Source organism: Simochromis diagramma, unplaced genomic scaffold (assembly GCF_900408965.1).
Source record: "Simochromis diagramma unplaced genomic scaffold, fSimDia1.1 OVJJ01000618.1, whole genome shotgun sequence".
Lineage (NCBI taxonomy): Eukaryota > Metazoa > Chordata > Actinopteri > Cichliformes > Cichlidae > Simochromis > Simochromis diagramma.
The window spans coordinates 2,132,227-2,157,132 of NW_024387423.1; the positions used below are offsets into that span (position 1 = coordinate 2,132,227).

General features: G+C 42.5%; 2 protein-coding genes across 10 annotated transcripts in view; both read right to left on the reverse strand.

Annotated features, from left to right (window-relative positions):
- Positions 1-568: 568 nt before the first annotated feature.
- LOC120722208 (protein LYRIC-like) lies at positions 569-7,767 on the reverse strand. The gene is made up of 13 exons (XM_040013097.1): positions 7,127-7,767; positions 6,784-6,903; positions 6,077-6,158; positions 5,571-5,744; positions 5,298-5,348; positions 5,025-5,162; positions 3,870-3,953; positions 3,701-3,769; positions 3,436-3,581; positions 2,834-2,950; positions 2,601-2,699; positions 2,345-2,471; positions 569-1,583 (listed from the first exon to the last, which is right to left on the reverse strand). The coding sequence occupies exons 1-13, from the start codon at positions 7,454-7,456 to the stop codon at positions 1,519-1,521; spliced, it is 1,602 nt and encodes a 533-aa protein (XP_039869031.1). The 5' UTR covers positions 7,457-7,767; the 3' UTR covers positions 569-1,518.
- A 4,672-nt stretch (positions 7,768-12,439) lies between these two features.
- The window catches only part of ubr5 (ubiquitin protein ligase E3 component n-recognin 5), a 30,717-nt gene continuing 18,250 nt past the window's right edge, over positions 12,440-24,906 (reverse strand). For 2 of the 9 annotated variants that reach the window (XM_040012849.1, XM_040012846.1), the window contains exons 30-59: positions 24,701-24,819; positions 24,443-24,569; positions 24,122-24,251; positions 23,790-23,950; positions 22,688-22,927; positions 22,417-22,540; positions 22,076-22,187; positions 21,866-21,997; positions 21,477-21,509; positions 20,611-20,868; positions 20,257-20,525; positions 19,803-20,014; positions 19,452-19,697; positions 18,454-18,527; positions 18,167-18,339; positions 17,739-17,888; positions 17,220-17,437; positions 16,800-16,920; positions 16,160-16,532; positions 15,886-15,973; positions 15,662-15,806; positions 15,243-15,373; positions 15,014-15,074; positions 14,625-14,806; positions 14,413-14,497; positions 14,149-14,304; positions 13,829-13,942; positions 13,582-13,726; positions 13,390-13,475; positions 12,440-13,209 (exon numbers count right to left, since the gene is read on the reverse strand). In XM_040012849.1, the coding sequence (XP_039868783.1) occupies positions 12,997-13,209; positions 13,390-13,475; positions 13,582-13,726; positions 13,829-13,942; positions 14,149-14,304; positions 14,413-14,497; positions 14,625-14,806; positions 15,014-15,074; positions 15,243-15,373; positions 15,662-15,806; positions 15,886-15,973; positions 16,160-16,532; positions 16,800-16,920; positions 17,220-17,437; positions 17,739-17,888; positions 18,167-18,339; positions 18,454-18,527; positions 19,452-19,697; positions 19,803-20,014; positions 20,257-20,525; positions 20,611-20,868; positions 21,477-21,509; positions 21,866-21,997; positions 22,076-22,187; positions 22,417-22,540; positions 22,688-22,927; positions 23,790-23,950; positions 24,122-24,251; positions 24,443-24,569; positions 24,701-24,819 (4,678 nt within the window). In that variant the 3' untranslated portion in view covers positions 12,440-12,996. The remainder of the gene's footprint in view (positions 13,210-13,389; positions 13,476-13,581; positions 13,727-13,828; positions 13,943-14,148; positions 14,305-14,412; positions 14,498-14,624; positions 14,807-15,013; positions 15,075-15,242; positions 15,374-15,661; positions 15,807-15,885; positions 15,974-16,159; positions 16,533-16,799; positions 16,921-17,219; positions 17,438-17,738; positions 17,889-18,166; positions 18,340-18,453; positions 18,528-19,451; positions 19,698-19,802; positions 20,015-20,256; positions 20,526-20,610; positions 20,869-21,476; positions 21,510-21,865; positions 21,998-22,075; positions 22,188-22,416; positions 22,541-22,687; positions 22,928-23,789; positions 23,951-24,121; positions 24,252-24,442; positions 24,570-24,700; positions 24,820-24,906) is intronic. The other 7 variants (XM_040012852.1, XM_040012847.1, XM_040012848.1 and 4 more) reach the window with 7 other exon arrangements.

Consider the following 24,906-nt stretch of genomic DNA (forward strand, 5'->3'; position numbering starts at 1 on the left):
ATGTAACCCGTCATTTCCAGAAAGTTATACAGCCGGGGATTAAAATAAGTACTTTAATCTGGAAGTTACTGGTCGCGTCTTTAAAAAGCACCACTGCCTTATGCAAGGGCGATCGTGGCTCAAGAGTTGGCAGTTCGTCTCGTAACCGGGAGGTTGCCGGTTCGAGCCCCGGCTCGGACAGTCTCGGTCGTTGTGTCCTTGGGCAAGACACTTCACCTACCGCCTACTGGTGATGGTCAGAGGGGCCGATGGCGCGATATGGCAGCCTCGCTTCTGTCAGTCTGCCCCTCCACCAGTGTGTGAATGTGAGAGTGAATGAATAGTAGAATTGTAAAGCGCTTTGAGGGTCCCGAAAAGCGCTCTATAAATGCAATCCATTATTATTAAGGAGAAACCTGGCTACTTTTGATCCTTGCAAGTCCACTTTTATTTTCCCCACTTCCACATAAAGTGAATCTTCTAAAGGTGAGCTTGCAGGCCTGAGGCATCAACCTGGCAGCTCAGCAGCAGTAACACTGGTTTCTCAGAGTGATGGGACAATCCACACTGTGCTATGAAGAAGCCCAAATGTAGAAAAACTGGCCTTTATTTAGTCTTTTTACATATGGCTTAAGCTTTTCTTTTGTTACAAACAGGTTTTACAAAAGGTTCTGAAGACTTCGGAATCACTCACTGGTGGAAAATCATGAGGAGGTTGATGACACTGCCATGACACGTGTACGATCAGAGGCTCCCACGCGGCTGCGCTCCTAAGAGCAGTCACAGACAGTAAACACGGCAAGGAAACTGTTGTCTCGACACACTGCAGTACAACAACAGACAGGGGACAGACCAGATGGAGAGTGTGTCCATGAAGTGTTCAAAATCACATGGAAAAAAAAAATTAAGTAAAATAAAAATACAGTGCGGCTCATGAGTCCCTTTTCCATGGTCTCACAACGCTCACAGCTCATTTCATGTCACAAATGTTTACGTGCCGTCGAGCCCAAACCGCTGACACAAACATTTGATCTTCCTGCTCTTTTCACCGGTGCCACAGCTTACAAACATCAGAGCAATTTAAGAAAAGGAAAAAAAAAAAAAAAGGACAGCAAAGCGAAGGCCTAGTGTCGTGTAACCTGATGCAACCGTTTGCATTCTCTACACAGTAATTCTGCGTTCGATAGCCACCACGATAACACACTTCTAAACATGATCAGTAATTTCTACACGTCTAATTACTACAATACAGCTCCTTCAGTTATTGGATTCAGTGGAATTAGAAGACACAATCAGTATCAAATGCATACTTAAAAATCATCAACACCGCATTACATTAGATTGCACTGCATCTAGTTTCAGTTTTCAACGATGCGCCTGCTGACACGTGGATGTGTATAAAAGTTGTTTCGGTTTCCACACGTTTTCAAGGTAGAGTCCATCGAGAAGATCTTTGTTCAGAGTTCCTGCCACCAAAGGTGTTGCATAAACAGAGTATCAAGTCTCTTGCATACAGAGGCCTGCAGAGTGGACTCCGTCTCATGTCTCTCTCCTCGCCTTCTTCTTCTTTGCTGGTTTGGGCGCTTGGCTCTCCTCAGGTTTTTCTGTGGAAACACACAAAGGTAGGAACACCTTTAAACATCTCTTTCAATGAGCATAACCCCACATCTGTTTGATTCACTGGTGAGAAAAAGAGCTTGACTTCCACTGACAAAATTTTAACCCATCATTCCCAGAAAAAGATGGCGTGGGTAATAGAAATGAGCTGAGCACAGATTTAAAGAGCTTGATCAATGCATACAGTATCAAGAGCAAATGATCCAAATTGTTGCAGATTAATTTTCCCAAGATTATTAACAAGCTTAACCTTGAAACACACACACACTTCAGCATTGTCACATGAACGGATACTTGAGTAACAAGTTTACAGAAAATGTGATTGTACTCATTTTTCAACGTTATAATTACTGGAGACACTGGACACCAACAGTTGTCCCAACTTCAGCAACGGATCTACTTGTTTTTTGTTTGTATAAAAAGTAACATAAAAAAAAAGGTTTAGACAAAAGTAAAGGAGAAAAGCTTTAAGACCCACATCTTGATTTGGATACAGATTTGTTAGTGAAGGAGATTCAGTTTGCTTTATATTAATTTGCTTTACATTAATAGCACGCTGCCAAACTGCTCAGAACCTGAAATTGTAAATGCTTCAAAATATGCAGCTTATGTGCATCTGATACTCCAATACAAGTAAATCAGAGTTAACAACTAGACAACTGGGAAAGTCATATTTAGCGGCACCAAATGCCTCAGTACCAGCATGCACAAGGTTCTGGTGTCACATCTGACAGTGTTTAGCGCTTACTTTGTTGTGTCGGAGCAGGAAGGTTGTTCTGCTTGGCAGTTGGTTCTCCTTCATTTGGCTTCAGTGGCACTTGTGTGACAGGGGATTTCTGGGATATGTTGTCTTTCACTGGACGCTCTGCTCTCACCTGTTAGGAAAGGGAAAACAGCAAGTTAAGAGCGAAAAAGAAACAGCTGCAAGGCTATGGGTCAGAGAACAGAATAGCCGCGTTTTTCAAGATCATCTTTGATTCCCTCTTGCCCGTCAGCCCACTGACCTCGACAGCTGCTTTGACAGGCTGGACGGCAGCAGCGTTCTCCTGAACAGGTGGCTGCTTCTTCACTGAGGCTGCAGGTGCAGTTTCCTTCTCCGGCTCCTGAGCCAACAAACAAACAAGTGGAATTTAGACAACAAAAAAAAATATCCAGGAGAATGAACATCTCACCACTCTTTGTTGTACACCTTTTAAGGTTACTACACTCAGCAGTGCATTTGCTCACAAGCTGTTACCTGACCAGCTGTTCCTCCCTCCTCAGCAGCCTTCTTCTTTTTCTTTTTCTTCTTTTTAGTTTTAGCCGCTCCATCAGCAGTGGTCACTCCCTTATCCTTCTCATCGTCACCATCCTCCTGTGAACCCATGAGGATAAAACATGACTTAAAAACGCAGGAACAGACACTATATTAGAAATTCTAGAGCAAATGGGAATGCTTTGGTAATTCCTTACTTTTCCACTGTCTGTTGGCAGAAGCAAGGCACAGTAGCACATGACAACATGTCATCGGATCAACATTTAAGTAAACTGCTATTCACTGCAACATTTATTACACCTGTGTTTGTCATACTGTAGAAAAATGTCCGCTATGAGAAAGGCCTTTGAAGTCTATATGATCTATACACATCCACATACTGGTTTCAAACAGCCGCCATAATATGATAAACTATGTTGTCTATTCAGTCTACTGTGTTGAGCCACTGAGCTGCAGGGTCACAGTCAAAAGAAAGAACGAGGACAGCTCATTGAGTCTAAGCCCTGATGACTCATTAGTTAATGGGTTGTTATTTTTAAAACTTCTATAATGCTTATTTTTGTCCAGAGCTTGGCCACACTTACTGCCACTCCGATCAACAGATTAACCTTGGCTGGCTCAGGGAGGGGCTGCTCCTGTGCTGGAGGAGGCTCGAGGGTGGGCTCTTCATAGTTGCCCCATGCTTCAGAGGGGGCGTTCCAGTCAGAACTGGTGTCCACAGAACCACCGTCTGAGAGACAAAAAGGGTGTCACGAGACATAAACGTGAAGGAGTACCACAACAGAAATGACATCAAGCAACATCAAAATTAAACAGTGCGGTGAAAGAAAACCAGTAAATGGCACTTACTGAGTCCAGACCACTCATCATCTAGTCTGGGCTGACTGATCCACGGCAGGTCGTTCACAGGCTTGGGCTCTATGGAGACAACAATTACCACGTTAATACAACCAAATCTGGGCAAGACAAACAGTGCCATCTAGTGGCAGGACTCAGTTTTGCTGCAGTGTATACTTACCAGCAGTACCAATTCCCAGACTCGGTAAAGACATCAGATTTACCTGGGTTGTTGGCATTCCCCTTTTACTCACAGTCCACGCCTCTGAAAGACACATTTCACAGAAGTTGTGTCATCACTGCTCAAAACATTGACCTTGGGGATTCTAAATTGTCTGAATGGGACCTTTAAGCAGCTGTATATTTAAAGTAATAAAAAATAATAATTCAAGAGAATTTTACTGTCAAACTTTTGACAAAAACCTATCAAAAACAGATTTAACGCTGTCTGTGCGTAAATTTTTAAAAACATGTATAGCACTATCTTCTGTTAGTACAGAACGTGATGTCATGTTGTTGGTTGGTTGTTGCTAACAGACCTACATTAGCTTATGTTGGCTAACTAGTGACAAAATCGATAACTCAGGGGAAAATAAGGACTGGGTTCACTTTTGTGCTTTCCCTGGGAGCAACAATGAGTTTTATGTTACGAAACCAAGGATATATTGTCCACTTTCACTCTGTCTCTTTAGCAGTAAGTGGCTCTGTGTTGTTTGACCAGTTACACTCAAACGGGAAAAATCCACCTGGTAGCTGTAATGTTCTGATTTGTAAAGCACTTTATGAATGAGGACTAATGTGCCCTAACAGACTAGTTGGTACCGTTGGTACTGATGGTGAGTTAATATTCAGTAAGCCATTTTTAATATGAAGCTCTATTACACTTATAGTTTATTTTTCTACCAAACACAACAAATCTAAAGATGTGTTCAGGACAATAATGAAGAATTAATTGTTTTTTGGAAAACCCAATATAGGAGGAGCCAAAAGGAGAAAGAGTAGACTGGAATCAGGTTCAAACACCATCTTCAGAATTTACAAGAAGTTTTACAAATTCCCAGCCTTTTCTCTAAGCCCTACACTTTCTTTGTTCTGTCTCAAACTCAACGATTTATAGATCGTTTGCTAAAGATGAAATGTTTTCACACTTGTCTTTGCACCTGCTTTGTATGCACCTGCACCATGTGAAAACTTTGCTTTGTTTTTGATCTGAATACACCATGAGGGATATTTTGTAGATGTGTGACTTTTTAAACGAGCCAGTTAATTGTAATAATTATTTTAAAGCACTATGCTTAACAGGAGTCAAGATCAACAATGAAGAGTTTAGAAGTACCATCAATCCCCGTCTTCCACAGTGGTGGTTCCCTGCTGGTGGTACAGGAGGCAGTCTTGGGAGCAACAGTTTGAGCAGGAATCTTTACCGGCACATCAGGTACAGCAGAGGACACCTCCACCGCATTGTTGCTGTTAACTAATACCAAGAGAGAAACATTTGATTCCACTTGACAGGCTAGCGGCACATCAACCCAGACTTTGCTGTAATTTACTTCTAGTACGTACTAATATCAATGTGTGATGTCTTTCTCAATTTCATACTGATAATTACCTTTAGAGACAACAGCCTCCACCTTCTCAGGCTTCACTTTTGTGGATTCTCCTGAGAATAAAGAGCAAGGTCAAGAAAAAACACTACAAAAACAATTCTGAGAAAGCTCACTCGAGACTCAAATTCCCATAATGCCTGTATTCATAGACTGTTTTGGCCACGAGAGACCAACGAAAGGCAACAACAATGTATACAGAAACAACATTTGTGCAACTGTCTACAGGATCTTTAAAAAGAACTCTTCAAATGCAGAAAGGACACTTAAAAAGCCACCTTTTTTCTTCTTCTGGTTGGTAGGTGCAGGGGCTGTGGAGGCCTTGGGCTGCTCTGTGGGAACACTCACAGGTGTTCCCCCTCCACCGGGGCTGGCTGAGCCATCGCTGGAACTCTTATCCTTCTTGCGCTGCTCCCGTTTCTCCTTGTTGCTGACCTTGGTTTCCCATGTGCCTGAAAGGTAGCACTAAGTTCAGCGTAGAATTTGTCACAAAATACTGCAGGAGTTCATTACAGGATTAGTGAGGGGGGAAAAAAATGGTACAGATTAAGCAGGGCGAAGGACTGGATATAGACCTGAGGCTAAGTGAATTTTACTAAGGCACTGATTGCATGTAACTAAACCCACGCTGTTAATTATTCCCTTTGTGGTTCACTGGTCAGGTCACTGGGTATGTCTTCCTTATGAGGTAAGCTAAACAAACTAAAACAGTCAAATACCACAGATAATACTAGAGTATCACTTTGAAAACAGCTAAATGATGACAGGACTCAGAACATTTTACCTTCTTCTGGTTCTTTGCCATCTGTAGTCACTGTCTTGGTCTCCTTCACAGCCTGTTTGGCCTTTTTCTTTGACTTCTTCGCCTGGAAAACAAAGAGCGGACATAAAGTTGCAAACAAAAGCCAGTATATTTGACAAAGACATAAACACACAAGGTTATATGACAGTTTACAGAATCAGAAAGATGTAGATAGTATGCAGAACATATGATTTATTAAGGAGGGGGAACACGACCACATGCTGAATGAACCATGCTGCACAGCAGGCTCAGGCCTCATCTATTTATAAGTGAAACTACATCCACTGTACCTAAATCTTCTACATGTACTTTTCGTGAGCACTACTTTATCTCCTGCATGATTCCACGTCTGACTGCCGAACCTTCCGGGTCACCAATACTTTTATATTGTGGTCTTTAGAAGATGACACTACGTGCTGTGATAAGCGGACATCTCCACATTTGTGCTGCATATGACAGCTGAAGACTGTAACCCAACACCAGTGGCCGGTTGCGTCATTAAAGAGTGAAAGGGCGAAAATGTTCTTTTTTTTTTTCTTCCTTGACTACATTCAGTGAAGACGTCAAAGTAGTAACGCGAATGATAGAAAATGCTACAAAAGACAAGCATTATCGTAGATAAATTAAAATAGAAAAATTAATTGGTTTGAGTCCTAACAGAGTGTGATTCTGGCACGATTTTAAATTACCTCAGCAACCTTCTCCGGCTTGACTTCTGGTGGGGGCGGTTGGTGATGTGGCACTATCTCTTCCGACGCTATGGCTTCTTCCTGTGGCTCAGCGATAGCTCTCCCGTTTGGCTGAGATTTCTGGAAAGGTCATTTAAAATTCATGAGTGTCATTACAAGTTATACCGTTGTTACTTATGCATAAAACGCCAGCCATTAACGGCATAGCCGGACAGAACACTAGCCTGAAGCTTGTTTTAGCCATGACATGAGATTTAGTTGTCACCGTGGCGTTAGCCTGACAGCTAGCCCTGCTAGCGGTATAGGGAAAAGCTGGAAATAAAACAGACTTCATTTTACGTGCCTTTTCCGCTTTCTTCTTCTTTTTCTTCGGTTCCTCGGGTTTGACGGGTTTACCGACAGTTCGCTTTAGTTCAATTCCGTCGTCCGCATAGCTCATAACAGGGCGCTTCTTGAAAAGACCCCGACAGACTGAGGCCCACAGAGCGACCATCAGCAGCAGCCCAGTACCTGCCAGCAAAAGGATCATCCATGGCGGAATGAGCTCCGGCTTCAGCCCCAAATCCACGCCGAGTTCGGAGCGCAGTAGCTCCAGACCTCTGGACAACAGTTCATTCACACGATCAGTAAGCAGGCTGACCTGCCGAGAGGCCGCGTCCTGCCACTGCTCCATTCCTCCGGTTTCTGATAGACCGATTAGTCACGCTTTGCTTACCACTATTAGCTGCGCTAGCATGCAGTGCTAGCTAAAAATAACGGAACGATTTCGACATTATGAAAAACAACGAATTCATCCGCCAGCAACATCAGCCAAGCCGATCAGCCAAGCAAGCTAGCGAAATGTTGTAAGCGCTGCGGTGGCTAAACAAATTCAGCTAACTGATATCATTATAAGATAATTTGCTACCGTTAGCTGACCACCACAATGAGTCCAGTGTGAGCGCGAGTAAAGCAGGTTCACCTCATATGGCTCCGTTCTGACTGGAAGAGAGACACGCTGCCTTCACGACAGTCGTAAACCTGAGTTTCCGGGTTGTGAATTACAGCTACGTGTTATAGCTGTCTTAGATTATTTATCAAAAAATACATTATGAACTTGAATTGTTTTGATAGTTTTTTTTTTATTTCAAGTACAGAGTTGCACACACGTACTGTGTGCATGGTGTATTATTTCTATACACTTTTGTATCATATTTTTGTTGCCTTGGTCCTACAAATGACAGATCCTGATGTTGATACCTAAAAGTCTCTGGTCAAATTAACAGCTCACGAGTTTTTATTTTTTATTTTTTTCCGCACATAAAATCATTGGAAAAAATAAAAAAACGGGTTATTGCAGGTCCGTTGAAATAGGCAGGGCTACAACTTTCTCCATGCTGATTGGTCAAAATTCTTGATTCAAAAATGTTTCCAGTACGCCTTTAACACAGACCTGCCCCACCCCCTGTACAAAGATTATCAAAAGGACAAAAATTTTAATGAAAAAACAACAACAACAACAACAACAACAACAACAACAAAGTAATAGAGGAAAAATGTTAAACAAAAATAAGTTAACCTTTGTTTAAAGTTTTTAATCTTTGAACAGAGGGGGTGCCTTAGCTAGCACATCAACTGCCTGCCACCAAGGCTGGACTGGGACAAAAAATCGGCCTGGGCATTTTGACTAGAGACCGGCCCACCAGGATAACACTCGAGCTCACAGGTTAGTCTGCTCCAAGCATTCCCACAAAGGTCAGAGTTTTGTAGTAGTTAATACGTCATTTTTCTTAACATAATTGGTGATATGGGTTACAAGCAAGTCTGGCGCTGAACAGAAATTGTCGCGCTATGCTCCTTTATTTATTGTGCATAAATAGTGAATTGTCCTGACACAATATTGCGTTTCGCTTCTGTTATTACCATGGTACATTGACAAAAACATATACTTTTATTCACAGGATAAAACAGTTGTTTTGTATCACTAATTGTCCATTGCGATTACAACATACAATATTATTGTCACTGCTACATTTCTGTAATGCTACCAGAAATTATTTCCACTACTAATTAATTACCGTTGAGCTCAAAGGTTATATTAATAAACGGTTAACGAATGTGTATTTATGAAGACGATTTGTGAGACTGGTAAACTTACCTCTGTTCGTAAGATGGTCTTTCGTTCTACACGGTGCATTTCAAGGTCCTGTACCCATCCGTCGGTAAACTGTACCTGGGCTTGTTGCAGTGACCTGAAGTTACTAAAAACTTCATGAGTGCATGCACTCACTCCAAGAACCGTATAATTATAAATCTGAGCGTGGTGAAAGTTGGGCAGCACGCTAACGTCTTTTGTCCACTCTGTGTGCTCGTAAGGGTCTGACCCTTTCACTCCTTTGATTTTTTCCTCGTATCTTTTCTTTGTCTGTTCGTTGAGTCTGTCTTTGTATGGACCGGCATTGTTCTCCTTTTGTTTTGTACATTCCTTTTTTGTGCGGCAAAGAAAAAACAAGATATTGGAACCGGAGAATGAACGTTTTGCGGTGCTGCAAATGCTTGCATTTGGTACTTGGATTGTTTTGCCACGAGTTCCCGGCATGCAATGCGCGAAAACCACGTGATTGCTAAACAAGGGGGAAGGTGCATCCGGCCTCCTCGGCTGTAATTGGTCCAGCCCAGAGTCGATCATGACCAACTGGCCAATCCAACACCTTTCATTATATATACCCTTCCTAAAAAAAAGGAAAAAAAAAAATCCATCGGCCCATAAAAACAAAAAATCACCAGCGGCCCACCGGGCAAATGCCCGGTATGCCCGATGGCCAGTCCAGCTATGCCTGCCACCTACAATGCAGTTTTGAGGTCCGTTCCCAGGTGCCTCAACCCCCACTCACATCTTGCATCATGTGATCTCAATAGGTCACACGATAAGGCTACGCAAGGTCGCCTTGTCATGATAATGACCCGCACATTTTTTTTCACATGAGCCAAGTGACTCCACTATTTGGTTTCAGAACTGAAGCTTTTCGGATGACAGGTGAGGTGTCTTCAAGAAAATTAAAGAAGTCCAGCCCCTTAGACTACCATGACCTGGATGACTGAGAACCTACATAAACATATTGCATCAAATGTAAAACTTGCTGGAATGATGATGAATTTCATGACACAATCATAGAAAAAAAAATCCCATTTATTATATTAGTATATATATATATATATAGTAGGGGTGCAACGATACTCGTATCGATATTGAACCGTTCGATACAGTGCTTTCAGTTCGGTATGCATATGTATGAACAATATAAAATTTGTAATTTATGTTATCAACTTTCCTTCTGACGATGCTGTCTGTGTTGAGCGCTCAGTGAATCTGCGTTCGACTACTCCGCCTAGGCTGCACTGTCGAGCGCAGATCCACTGAGCGTTCAACACAGACAGCATCGTCGGAAGGAAGAGCGCAGGGCAAGCTAGCGAGACAGAAGTTAAGCTCTCCTTGCAACATGGCAAATTGAACCACCCCACCCTCATTCAGATCTGGCGTTTGGAATTATTTTGGTTTTCATGTGACATATGACCCTGAAGGTAAGCGCATCATGGACTAAAGTAAAACAGTATGTTGGATGTGCCACGCAATGCTCAATTACATGGGTGGGAACTAGTGTGTTAGCACAGTTAGCTCGTTGACGTGTTGGCCGTCTTGCCCCACGCAGGGGTAGCTCGTTAACGGAGATTTGCCGTGTTGTGGCGTTAACGTCATTTCAACGAGATTAACGCTGACAGCACTAGTGGGAACACAACGAATATGACTGCACATTTACGCTGACATCAGCCTAGTGCAAAGACAAGTGGAAGCAGACAAAAACAACAAGCATGCATGCTACAAACTTTACCCGAGTCATTTAGACAGCCGTTAGCACATGATTCTCCTTATGGGGACCTGATATGTTTAATATTGTGGCGAGCTCAGACAAGGAGGAGACGGAGGTATCGTTTGGTCTTGCTTCCCGTGAGCTAGCCAGGGAGCACAGCCGTTTATTGACATCTGCAGAAGAACACTGCCGCTAGTTAACTGCATAGAGCGCCCTCTGACCCCGGAAGGACACACCGTTGCGAGAAGGCGTCACCCGTCACTATGGCAACATAAACAAAACATAACTGTACAAACAGAACCCCGAACAGCCCTGACCCGCTACAATATGCTGCTGAGAATATAGCCCAGAAGAAGCGTATAGTATAGCTTTTATTTTGGAAAGAGCCATTTCTCTGTAATAAACTCTCTTTTCCAAAGATGAGTGATTCAATATATTTATTTTTTTAATTACTTTTGTTTCAGCAACATTAAATTTAAAAACTGTACTTTTGAGTTAAAATATATATTTATAATTTTAATAAATGACAAATTAAAAAGGCATGAACATTTTTTTTGTATCGAAAAAATATCGAACCGTGACACCAAAGTATCGAACCGAACCGTGAATTTTGTGTATCGTTGCACCCCTAATATATAGCTATAATATATATAAACTGGTATGTATTACAGGTATTAACACACCATTCTGCAGCTCTGTGCAGCTGGACAAATACATAGTGGTTGAGATTGAGAGCGCCACTGCTGGCTCCAACAAATGAGTTCACAGAGGCCAAGAGCAGATTCATCCACCTGATGGTAAAGAGGCCAAGTAAAACCAGTGACTGAGGAAGGTTTTTTGGTTTTTGTCCCACAGGAGCTGACTGGAGGGAAAGTAGTTGGATTAGCTGCACCTGAACCTGAAGTCGCTCACATTCACACTTACTGCCTGGTTGAACTGGCGTATGTTATTGTGTTGTAGATAACTGCACATTCCTTTTTAATGACATTTTTGCAAGTGAATATATCAGTTATCCCTCCTGTTGTCTTACAAGCAGTTTCTGGATGGATGCAAACTGCATTTCTTTGCTTTGAACTTGTGACATGTGCAATGAAAATAAAGTTCAATTCTATTCTATTCATACCTTGTCACAAAAAGAAAGGAAGAACACTACAAGGATTTTGTACGATTTTTCTGTATATATTTTTGAATCCACGGGTGGGGAATTCCAGGCCTCTAGGGCAGGTGTCCTGTAGGTTTTAGATCTCACCCTGGGTCAACACACCCGAATCAAATGATTAGTTCATTAACAGACCTATGGAGAACTTCGAGACATGTTGAGGAGGTAATTTCAGAATCAGAAAACTTTATTAATCCCGAAGGAAATTAGCCAGTAATTCAGCTGTGTTGGATCCAGGACACCTCTAAAACCTACAGGACACAGGCCCTTGAGGCCTGCAGTTGGACACTTCTGGAATATACAACTTTGACACTTTGTGTTTGCTCTTCTCAGGTCAAAGCCCTGAGAAGAGCATGCTAAGTTCAATAATTCAACATAACGCATGCGATAAATTTTCTTGTGTTTTTACAACACTGCATTATACATTCTTTTTTGGGAGAAGTTTTCTGGTATGTGGATTAGTATGGAAGTATCATTACTGGAACATTAAATTTTTTGCTGGTGTTATTTACTCTTTATATTCCTATACTTATTGTGTACACCCCTTGGTTTGTAAGCTCATCAATCCATTAACTACTACTAATAAAATGTATTACCTGGTAGTCTATTGAAATAAGTAGTAACATAACTAGAGACCACACACAAACAATGACAATGTATTTGCATCCAAGTTTATTTTGAAATTCCCTACTCCCCCTGTACAAGAAAAAATGACTTTCCACAAAGGCAGCAGTGAACCGTCAGTGATAGTACGTTTCTAGGGAAGGAAAAGAACAAAACAAAACAAAAAAAAAACTTATAGTCACAGTGTGTCTTAAATATTTCTACTGCTGTCATCTTTGGCTGGGTTTTCGGCAGACAGCTTTTCTGTCAAGCCAAATTCCTGGGAAGCAAAGGTTTAAGCCAATAGAGCAGAGCTGTGGGCTTTACATTTTACAGTGCCAATGCAGGAATGTTCTGGACCGTATACCTCTTCTTCATTAACACAAAAGAAAAATAAACAATTAAAACTGAAATAAAAATAACAAGCTGTTTGTGTTCACAACACAAACATATTACCGCCCGGGGAGATGGCGACAGTATGTCGAATTTCATAAAATCGTTTAGACAAAAAATAAATCTACAAAAATGGAGCTAGGTAAATATTACACAACAGTAAACATGTTTTTCTTCTTTTCCTTTTTTAAACTCTTCTTTGTTGAACTTCTACACAAAACCAAAATTCTTGGTCTTAATGGCTAGCAGGAGTTTCTGTTTGAGTATCTGTTTTGAAGAGTAGAGTGGCACGTAGAGACGGGAGATGCAGGTGTTGGCTGTGGGGAGGTGCTGGTCGTCTGGAGGCCGGATCGTGATGGAAGGCATCGGCTGGAAGCCCTCCTCGCTGGCTGGCAAAGATGGGCTGGAGGTCCAGAAGTACACCTGAGGAGTACACAAACAACTTTTTTAAATCCCGTGTCTGATATACAGGAAACCAAGTACTTGTACACAGAGGCTTTTTAATTTAACACTGGTGTCTGATCAGTACCCTGTATCAGCAGATACCCACAGCCAAGGTATGGAAAAAGAAAGAATTCCTAATTATGATGGGAGCAGACTTACCAGATCTTGTCTCTCAGTCATGCTCATCTTCTCCACTATGGACCAAAACCAGCGTTTAAACTGGAGAAGTTTGTCTGCATTTTCCCCTGTTGAATGAAGAAGTCTTGAGTCAGTATATGACAGTCAAATGTACAATAGTAAATCCTTTACTGATTAAGATGGACATAAAGCGATGTAGACAGATCAACATACCAGACTCATCGTTGAAGGAGGTGAAGCTAATAAGCATCTGGACATTGACTTCTCCACAGCCGTTGACCAGCAGCCTGAAGTCTTCAGCTGTCAAGTCCTCTAAGGCGTTCTTGGGCAGTACATCGAGCAAGCCCTTCCTCATTGCCTATAAAAGACAGCCGGTGTGAATACACATTTTGATAAATGACAAAGCATTGATCTGCATTCACACAATTTAAGGTTCGGTAAAATTGCCGTTTATACTTACATGAAGCGGCTGCTCAGCAACCACCAGCATTCTGTGCTCTGCGTACCTCCTCACATATTCGTAAACATTGAGGGGAGTTACTGGCATGTTGACCCCTCCAGACAGGAGCTCAACCTGAACAAGGCAGAATGAGATATAAGCTTCACTTAAGTCACCACCTGCACATTAGTTAATTTAACTTGAAGAGAATTTTCAGATGTGTTGCCGCGTTTTTCACCTTGCATCATATACACATTTGCCAGCGCTATTTTTCCATCTTAACAGGACAAGTGACATCTGATACTGCTCAAGTTTGACACTTAGACAACCAAGTCCATTACCTGTCCAGCTCCTTCCTCTTTGCAGAGATCAATGGCGAAAGCCAAATCCATGGCAGCAAACACTGCTTCGGCTTCACCAGCCTGTGAATGGCGGATTAGCTGCCGCAGGCTCTCATACATAACCGGGTCAAAGAACGCAAAGTCGTGCCAGTTCACCTGCAGTAAAAGAATAGTTAGCAATTGAATTATTTAAGAACCAAGCATTATGCAGCAGGTGCATTTTTTTTTTTTTTTTTTTTTTTTAAAGGCATATTTTCTACTTACCTTCCTACCCAGCAGCACCTTGATGACATGTCTGTTCAGTGTGATTGGACAGAGTTCATTCTGCAGCAGACATAAGCCCAGTATTCTGCACAGAGAAATACATTGTTTCATACTCTGCTAAGGACACAGCTGATTTCACAAAACATTTTCCTTCTTGAATTTCATTTTTATCCAACCAAACATCATGTAAATCTTTGATTTTTTATTATTACCTTCCAATATTACGGAAGCAGTTGAGTCTGGCCTCTGTATTTTTGCCGGGTCTAGGGGAGTAGAAGCCTCGTTTGCCAGGCTGGTAGAAGAGAGGAGCGTTGTCGTCACCGTCATCTGGGTCGTCCAGCTCCATGTCAACCACACTGCGTGTTGAACCGTGACGTTTGCGGTTCTCCTGCTGCTAAAAATGATTGAACGGAGGAGGGGGGCAGTGTTTATAACAACTTCGTATTAGGATGATCTGTGTTGTGCAAGTGTTTCTGTTAAGTGTCAAAGTCATTTTAGTGTGTCGTGGTTTAGCACACTTTGCTAAAATATGGCTAAAACATTTTTAGAAAACAAGAAACTAGTTAACAAATAATGGAAACAGGTTATATATTTTGTTCACTTGTGATTTCTCTGGAGCCTCTGGGAGACCGAGGTCCAGAATACTGTCAGCTCCATTTTCCCTGGGAAAGATAAACAGAATATAGTTAGTTTGCTAAATGGCACCGAGTATGAATATGAAAAAAAATACTGTTCTTAATGGATGTATATTCATTAACAGGTACTTTTTTTGCCAGCTAAATGAGCACTTTATTGTCAGAGGCACCCGTGGTGTTGGTGATTTGTCTTACCTTCCATGTGCAATAAGTAGCTCCATGGCCTCTTCTACTCTGGCTCTCAAAGAATCCTCACTAGCTAGCAGCAGCAACAGCTGGGCAGGAGACAGCTCCAGCAACATGCCGGTGATTTTACTGGCGAAAGCCTAAAGACACAAACACAACTCCCCTCAGTATGATCAAGGAAAAATTATAAATGCAGACAAGGAAGCAAAACATTATGGATCACTCAAGTTCAACACATTGCAACTATTGTACCTAAAAAGAATTTAAACACTGAAGTGATGGAGGAAGTGTGGTTGTCTAAAATGTGTGGGATTCCATCTCTTGGTGTGTAAACTTGTAAACAGAATCTCAAAACTGATTATTAGTTATCAGAAATGTTACTCTGTCTTAATGAAAGAAAACAAACAGATATGCTGATGGTTTATTACCGGCTGCATTGCATGGACTCGTGGATAGAGCCTTTCACCCAGGGCTTGTCTGTGTGCAGGCAGAGGGTCAGGCTCATCACTGGGGTTTCCCTCTGATGACGGCCTGAAAGGCCTGGTGTCTATGGACAGCTGCCTCCTAGAGTCTCTGTTAACATACAAACAGGTTAGCAGACATTTTCTCTAAATATAAAGAAAGGTCATATAGGCTACCAAATAGAGTTTACCTGTCTCGGTCTCTCCGAGATCCTGCTCGAAGCCCACCACTTCTCCTCTCCCTCTCCCGGTCTCTGTTCCTGAGACGCTGCATTAGATCTGCACAAACAAATCGACCAGGGCAAGTTCATTTGTGTTGAAAATATTTTTTGTCAAGTATCTTATGTTGTTGCTACTTTAATGATTTCTTCCATCATCACAAAAACAAAAAGCAAACATTTATTGTAATAATGAACACAAATGTCATAATATGCAGTATGCAGTAGTTTCTATGTATTGTCATACTTGAATTGTAATCGTGATGACACGTACTGCTGGCCTGCATGCCCTTGCTGACGCTCTGAACACAGTCCAGGTTGGGCAGCTTTTCATTGGAAAGGAGGGCCAGAGCGATGGCCGTGTAGAAGCTGCGGGCCACGCCACTGCCCTCTCCAGGCTCATCTTTGAAAGTCACTTTCACCCGGTGTACCGCCATGGGTGTGGTTGTACAACGCCTGCCAAAGTGTGTGTTTAGCTGACGCATAGTCTGTTGTATTAGCTGGTCTCGATCACGGTCCACTTCCAGCGCCAGGTCACGGGACTGCAGGTTCCTCAACTTCTCCATCTCTCGACGGAACTTTGATTCCTTCACTTCAAAGCCGCCAAGCTCTGTGAGGATCTGGTTCAAAACAATGAGGGAACAACAACACGGTCAGTTAAAGCTACATTAAGTTTCATATGCTATAGCAGCAGAGGAGTGTTTTAATTTCAAAGTCTGTATGATTCATTCTGGCTACTCATGGCTCATCGCCTCACACAAGCTGATTTCACTCTGAGCAGCATTTCATTTAAGAAGCCACCAAGTAAAACACGTACAGGGACGAACTCCATTTAAGTATTGAAGTATATGTTGAAGGCATGTTAAAAAAAATAAAATATTTTTTACCGATCCAGGCTCAGCGCCAACATCCTCCATGAAGACACGACCAAAAAGCTCCAGTGAGAGGCGCCAGCGGCCCAGCAGCATGTCGTGTGAGATCATCATCCCCATAAAACTGCAGTGAGGTCTGGACAGAGGACACAATAAACACTATTTTAAACTTTTCCTCATCTTCATAAACCCTTTATCTATAATTACATTTTCTGTGTTTGAGAGCAACAGACAGTTTTCACAGCAACCATTCTGACTGGGAAACAGGAAGGGGTTACATGTGCTAATAATGAAGGTTCTAATTAATGCGAGTACAGAGGCTTAATTAATGGGACGACAAACATCTATAGGTGACACCATTTCATATCAAGCTGCTGAGATCAAGGTCAGTCCTCTCTGCAAAAATCAGCCCCACTAAATGCAATGACTGGTTACCTGAACGATGGGAGAGGAGGGCCATCACTCTCAGTGAGGCCAATCTCAGCAAGCAGGCTGCTCTTTAGCTGGGCAGCAAGGTCGTGGGGTGATGGGCCAGGTTTGGAAGCCTCCAGCTCCTGCTCTGCCAGCGACTGGTTCTCGGTGCTCCGCTGGCCTGTCTCCATGCTCATCACATTCTTCAGGTTAGCTGAGTAAGACATCTTAGTGGGCAGGATCTGTTTGAGCAGGAGTCAGAAGTGTCGTTTAGTAATGTGAACAAGTGAACTTCTAAAGATGATGGCAGTGTGGCCACAACAGAATGGAAATGGGACACCGAATACAAACTGTGCTCCAATATCCACACTCGTATGAACACAAGAACACGACCCAACCTACCTGTCCTTTCATAAATCAAATAGTCAAGTTATTTTAACTGGGAAAATGCTGCAGTACTTTATTATTTCAGGGAGATTTGTTATGCATGGATATTAGAACACAACTACCAGCGTGATAGCACGGTGTAGAGGAGTGGTATACCTGAGAGGGGGAGGGTAGAGAGGAGCCCATGTTTACCTCCAGGCAGTTCCTGTCCATGGTTGCCTCAGCCAGGCCTTTGGTTGCCATGTAAGAGGAAGAGTACAGGCCCTGAGAGGGACGACCAAACAGATCTTCCTTTCTGGCATTGGGCTGTTGAAGAAGAAGCAAAATGTAGTTAAAAATCACAAAGGCTGACTTGCCATTCTATAATGTAAAGACAGCTAAATGTAACAGTTCAAGTGTTTTACATTCTCTAAATAGTACCGTCATTTTCTTTGCTGCCAAATATCTCTGGCATGTAGTGATACTTGAAGGAGTTCGCACAGAAAACAAGATGAATAAAAATGCAATGCCACAAAGCTGAGATGACTCATAAAAAATACTTAGTATGACACGTAAGGAGGTTGAACATCAGCAGCAAATCTGACCTGCAGGAGGTGGGGCTGGTCTGCCAGAGGGATGGCCTCAGCCAGAGGAACATCGAAGGGATTTGGTGGGATGCACCCCAGGAAAGTCATCGAGTCAGAGCGACGGAAGAAGGGGTGGTTCTGACCCGTCTCAGCTGGAACTGGGTCCTCATCCTTGTCTTGCAGTGTTGAACCTGAAGTGAAAAAGAAACACAGCAGATCTTAAAACAACTATGTAGTTCTTTGATATTTATTATGGACTGACTATAGTTTAGTTGTCATTTAGTCGTTTTATTTTTTTGCCTTACTCTGATTGGTGTCCTCATCATTCTCATGCTCAGAATCTTCATTGTCCAACCCAAGCTCCAAAATCTCTCGATTCCTACAAGTGAAAGTTACGGAGGATAAACATCGTGTTAGACTCACATTTATTCTGAAGGCCCATAAAACAAATGTAATTACCCCCCTGTTGTTTGAATGAACTGTATTTTTTGCTCCTAACAGCAGTTGATTTAGATAAGCTTTCACATAGGATGTGGCACGCACGCGCTGTGCTCTAAAAAAACTTTGATTTCTATTGCTTGCGTGCAATGGTTTCTTGCTGCGCTGAGCAATCGTGCGACCAGTAGAAACAAAGCCTACAGCTGCACTAAGTTCAACCACACGATGAGCGAAAACGTTCCATGCGTGTCCAAGTTCGGTGAACTTTTTGACACAAGCTTACATGCATATACAGGGACCTCCAGAGCCCTTAAGCCATTCAACGGTTCTGTGGACCTCAGGAGGAACGCAATGTTGTGGAAACAACACAATCTTCACTAATCGGGATAATTAAAAGCTTTCTTCTTTATGAATGTGCAATACATTTTTTTTAATTAAACATTTTAACATTATACAACACAAACTCTCAGAGGGGATACAAAGTCAGAGACGTGCATGTTTTTAAATGACAGGGAGCAGGTGCATCTAATACACGTAGAGTGGCTGCAAAAAAATTACGTATAAGCAGAGCGGAGCAGCCAGTGCAACACAAAATTTGGGTCCTTCGCTCTACTTAGTGGTCAGTGCAGCACATGCTGTGTCCATAACCTAGCCAATTAGCATCACTTAGGTTTATTTCAGCTGATTTTGCTACAAGTTACTGAAAGTCACACTGAAGCTAGTCTCTTTTTAGTGTGGATCCTGTGAACTGTTTAATTAAATATTAAAACATTTACTGTCTTATGATTTAATAAACAAAACTGACAAGTATGCAGCCTCTGTGTAAATCCTGAATTGGCATTTTCTACTATTTTTCATAATTTACCTCTTTCTATCCATCTGTGGCGTGTCCAGGGTGGTCTGCTGATTCATGGCTTTAATCCAGTAGATGAGAGCCTGGAAAACGTAAGCCACATGCTTCAGCGAGCACACGTCCAGCACCGGAAGCACATCAGAGTGCTCATCATTGTGGGAGCGCATCAGTGACAGGGCGTAGTTCAGGAAGTCACCGCGTGCAGACATCATTCCTTGACGAGCCGTTAGCAGTGTGGCTGCCCTCCTAAAACAAATACTAAATTAAGTGTGGGAAGCAATCATTTGTTTGCATCATGTAAGAGTAAGTTAACAAAAATCGAGTTCAATTAATTCATTGACCACATTAAGTGAAAAAGTTTACCTGCGTCCTTCCAGAGTGCGGAGGCTGGCCTCCTCTCGAGCAGTCATGCGCTCCCTACGAGCTGAGTGCTGGGAGGCATGGAGCGGGTGACTGGGGTGACCGGGATCTCCAGCAGATGACAGGGCTGAGCCGTATCGCAGCTGAGCCTCAGTGGAATCCATGATGGACACCATCCAGTTCCAGGTGGGAATTAACTTTTCTTCTACATAGTTCTGGTTCACACAACAAACATTTCACTCTTTGCTCACATAATCGGCTTGATTCCAAATTTTGTTTTGCATTCCTTTTAAAAAGCACTAAATAGTATTTGTGGTAGGGTTGAATATTCTATAGTTATGTGTTATGTAAACTATTGCTCTTAGCATTGCACTGTTAATAGTGGAGACTAATCAACATGAACTCCTTCTGCTGAAAACACATAATGCAGATCTTAAAAGACTCCAAGCCATTATACCTGCAGGTTGACAGCATCCTGGTAGGTGAGCTTGACAGCAGCAGGATACTGGGAGTAGACAAGATGGTTATATTTGGGAATCAGACTCATGAGGTCTGAGATCTGCCTGATGACAATGCTGTAGGCGCGGGCGAGACTGCTGGCAGACGTCAGGTAGCTGCTGGAGTTGCTGGCCTCCAAAGCTGCCGCCGCTGCAGCGGCACTAGAGCTGATTGCACTTGAGCGCCGCAGGTTAGTGGGGTCAATATATATCAGGCCCGTGGAGCTTGCTGTGGAGGGGGGAGGGGAAATGTTAGTTCTGAGACATTTTAAATTTTCAATTAAAACTGCAGAAGCAGGTGGACATTTGCTGACCGGCTGGTGTTGAGGTGCTGGAGGGAGCGCTTCCCGGTGCCCTTTGGCTGGGGGTGTTTCTCACAGCCCACTGCATGGAGCGAGGAGCCTGAGCTGCACTGTTAGCATGTGATGCATTAGTTGTCCTTTCCAGAGGCTCATCCAGCAGAAACGTCTCCTGGTCAACATCGTCACTTTGGCTGCTGCTGCTGTCTGAGTCACTGGAGTCATTGGACTGAGAGTCATCCTCTGAAAAGAAGGCAGGGACACTGCTGGCACCTTTAAAGTAGGGATGAAGAAAAAAAAATAAAGAAGACCAGTTTAATGTTCTCGTATTCAATTTGACCTACCAGTCTTTCGCTTTCAAATCAGACTTATCCAAGCAGGAGTGCGGGTTAGTGAATCACACCACTACAAGGCAAAACACCACCAATACGAAACTGGACACACTGAAACACCGAGTGAGAACAAAACTGGACACTCTGGTGTTCAGCTTGTGCTAAATCATATATGGTTTCATTTTCTAAATATTTTCAAGTTAAAAAAAAAATATTCAAAGAGAAAGAACATCAATCTCTAACTTGACAGAATAATCTACAAGAGAGTTTAACATCATCATTAGTAGCAAATACACTCTTTAGATGACCAAGCAGGAAAAAACCCACACCATTTGGAAAAGCTACAAGTTGATTAGTGTGTTATTTGGATAAAAGACCAACAAAGCTACACTTGTGATGAGGCATTAGTTAAAAATGGCAGACAACAACAGAGAAATGTGAGAAGGGGACGGACTGAAGGAACTCTCAGCAGGAAACTGTGTATGCACTTTGCAAATTCACTCTTGCCCTGATATCTGTATATGCATTAAAGTAAAGAGGAGCTCATACCAAAAATAGGAAATGCCAAGGACACCCTACTGCCTGCAAATGAAATACATTTGGTATTCAGCCAGGGACCACTTTTCCTTCTCTGCTGTATCATTATCTCTCCAAATATAAAATCCCCACAATCCACAACGCTGACTGTCGAGCATTGTGACTCTGACTGATTTACAAACAAAATGTATTTTTGCAAGCGATTAGACCAAATTAGACCGATTCAACACAAAAATGGTTACGATTTCAGTCAAAGGGAGTGACAGTTTAAAAAAAAAAAAAAAAAAAGGGGGGGGGGGGGGGGGGGTCATAAAACATTGAGATTTTCAGGGGGTTTTTTTTTTAACGCAATCAAGGTATTAGGTAAAAGGTGATGGTTTACATAAAAGCAGTTGACTAACCTGCTTCAGAACCAGCAGTAGCTGCTGTAACAACGCTCCTGCGACCGCTGGCGTTGTCCTGATTGCTGTGGTTGCTTTCGCTGTCGCTCTCCGTTTCAGCTGCTGCCAACAGGTCCAACTCCATGTCACTTCCTAGAAAACAGACATGACCCCATCTTAAACTCATCTGACTTTGATTCATAAAGATGAACAACTCCAACTATAGCTTACCATCCTCATCGTGCTCATCGTGCTGGCCTTCTGCTTCAGCATTTTCCTCTCCCTGCTCTTCCTGGTCGTCGTGATGGTCTTCCTCCCCAGCTACACCCTCTACAACTTCAACCTGTTAGACACACAACAGATTGTCCAATAAAAAAAAACAAAAAAAAAACAACAACTTTGTGGCAAGACATACCTGAAATTCTACAGTAACAGGAGGACAGGAAAAAATACAAATATGAATAGAGTAAGCTTGTGGGCTTTAGCCTCAGAAACAGTAACCAACATGCAGTGCACACATGCACATCCAGAATTCATTATGGCTCTAATGATTTAATAATGAGGCTCCCCACCTCTTCCACATCTGCTGATACAATGTCATCCTGCTCCTCATCTCTTCCTCTGACAGGCTGAGACTGGCTGCTGCGCCGGGGCTGAGGGTTCCTGATGATATAAGAGGCAGCTGTCTGGCTGGAGCTGGAAATGTTAAACACAAGCTCATTAAATTAAATAAATAAGGGGAAAAAAAGGAGAGTGGATTCTAATTATCCATAATTTAAGTACATTTTACAAACTACTTTATCACTCCACTTGCAATGAGACAAAGTCAAGAAAACCAATAACCTGCTGGACTGGTCAGGTGAGGGTCGTGGTGGCAGCGGTTCAACAGAGAAAAGCTCCTCGCTGCCCTGAACAGCATCAATGCTGGTGCTGGCCAAAGTGAAAGGAGCGGTCGGTCTTGCAATACCCATTCGCACTGGGACAATTAGTGACTCTGCTACATTACACAGCTCCTCCACAGCATAGGGCAGCAGAGCCTGGAAAACACGCCGACATTTCCCAATGGGCTGAGGGATGAAATTGCTGTGTGAGGAGAAATAGAGAAGAATTGAGAAATGGTTGTATTACATAAGAAAATTTTGTCTAACTGGTATCAAGTATGTCAGCAAATTATAAACAAGCTTTAGCCTTGGGCTGTTCTTTTCATTTGTTCTGGTATAACCTTAAGTGGGATTTATGCTTCTGTGTTAAGTCTTTGCTGTAGTTAAGTCTCACGTGGAAACCATTTAGAAACCCTACACCATAATTTGTGCTGAAACCTGATGTGCACCTCTCTAGAAATGTAACTAGATGTTGCATTGACGCAGCCCGCAACATCTGTGATTGGCGTGTTCGGTACCGTTGGACTGGAAATGGAAGAGAATGAATCATCTCAAAGGGAGAAAGTCCACTTACAAGAGATGTGTTGGCCATGACAATGCAGAGCAATTGGCACAACTATAAATGCTGGCAATATCATTGGCTACTTGTATAGGCCATTGGTGGCTCTACATAAATTTAACACAGACATTCACATTAGTCTAAAACTGAGCTGTTCTCAAAAACCTTAAAGTCGATTATCCAGTTCTTGACCACTAGGTCAATGATGACACTAAAACTGTCATAAAAGAAAGCAGGGACTTTTAAATGCAACTTCATCCCCGGCTTTTTACAGTAGATTACTTCAATGTTAAATCCACGACAGAAAACCCTTCTGAAACCCTAAAGCGTAACCCAAAGTGCTGCTACCTGCAAAATCAAACCGTACAGGTATAAATGCTGGTAACAGCTGCTTGATGGTCATGGATTCAAAGCAGAATTGTAAATTAAACAGATTAATGTAGACAAGAGAATTCTTTAAAAAGAAAAAAAAAGAAGAAAAGTGTTCTGCAAATTGTGTTCTTACTTTTTCTTTTTTGATGACGCCATCTCCACACTGAGGATGACAAAAACTCGGGCCACAGAGCGCAAGAACCTTCTGGTGACGTTGATAGCCTCCTCTCTCCGACCGGGTGTGTACTTGTTCTGCAGCTCCTTTACCAGAGTACCCAGTAACGTATCTATGAACTAATACAGCAGGGAGATAAAACACCCGATGAGGATTGTCATGTATGAATACAAGTCAGTAAGTTACAGAGTGACCAATCCCAAATAAAATATGTTACCAGGGTTACTTATTTATACTGAATGTGAATTTTACACTGTGTGCACTGGAAACGGAAGACTAACTGCACTTACAGTGATGTCAGGAGCACACTTGACAATGAGGCAGTGAGTAAAACAGTCAAGGCGAATGGTGCCACTCTGCTGATTCAAGTAGACCTGCTCTTCAGGTAGGAGGTGAGCAATTCTGCTGCTGGCACTAAGTCTGGGAAACAAGAAATACAGGATTGAGATACAAGCTACACAAATTACTACATCACAGCTATAGTTGATCGAATATTTGATTTGGATTATAACACACCATTTAAAATTGGGTCTGAATAGTGCAATTAGTGGATCAGACTTGTTCAGGAAAAAAAAAAAGCTTTTTCAAACTCCAACGCTTCTGATACTTACGGGTCTTTATTCTCCTGAGAACCAAACATGATCATTGACTTTAGGGCATTCCAATCCTGCAGGACTCTCTCCAGAGCCAGCTGAGCAAAGCGGGGAGGTTCTAGATCGTGGTCTGGCATGTCAGAGTCTGAAACAAGAACACAACAGCTTTCTCTCAGGATCTGTGTTCTGCTTTCAAATGAACTCTTGTAAAATCTCTAATTAGCATGGACCTAAAGTTAAAAAGGTGGGTAAATGAGACAAAGGTCTTGAACCAACCTTCTGCATTAGCAGCCTTGCGGTTCCTATCTTCTCTGATGCGCGGTGGTCTGTACTGACAGTGCTCAACACTCTGCCTGGCAACAGTCTGCACCAGGAACAGTAATATATGCTCTCCCCTGCAGATAGAAACAAGTCAGACAGACCTACCACCTCTGCTCACTTATGTAACACAATGGAGCTTTAGCAGAGTGGCAAGTTAAATT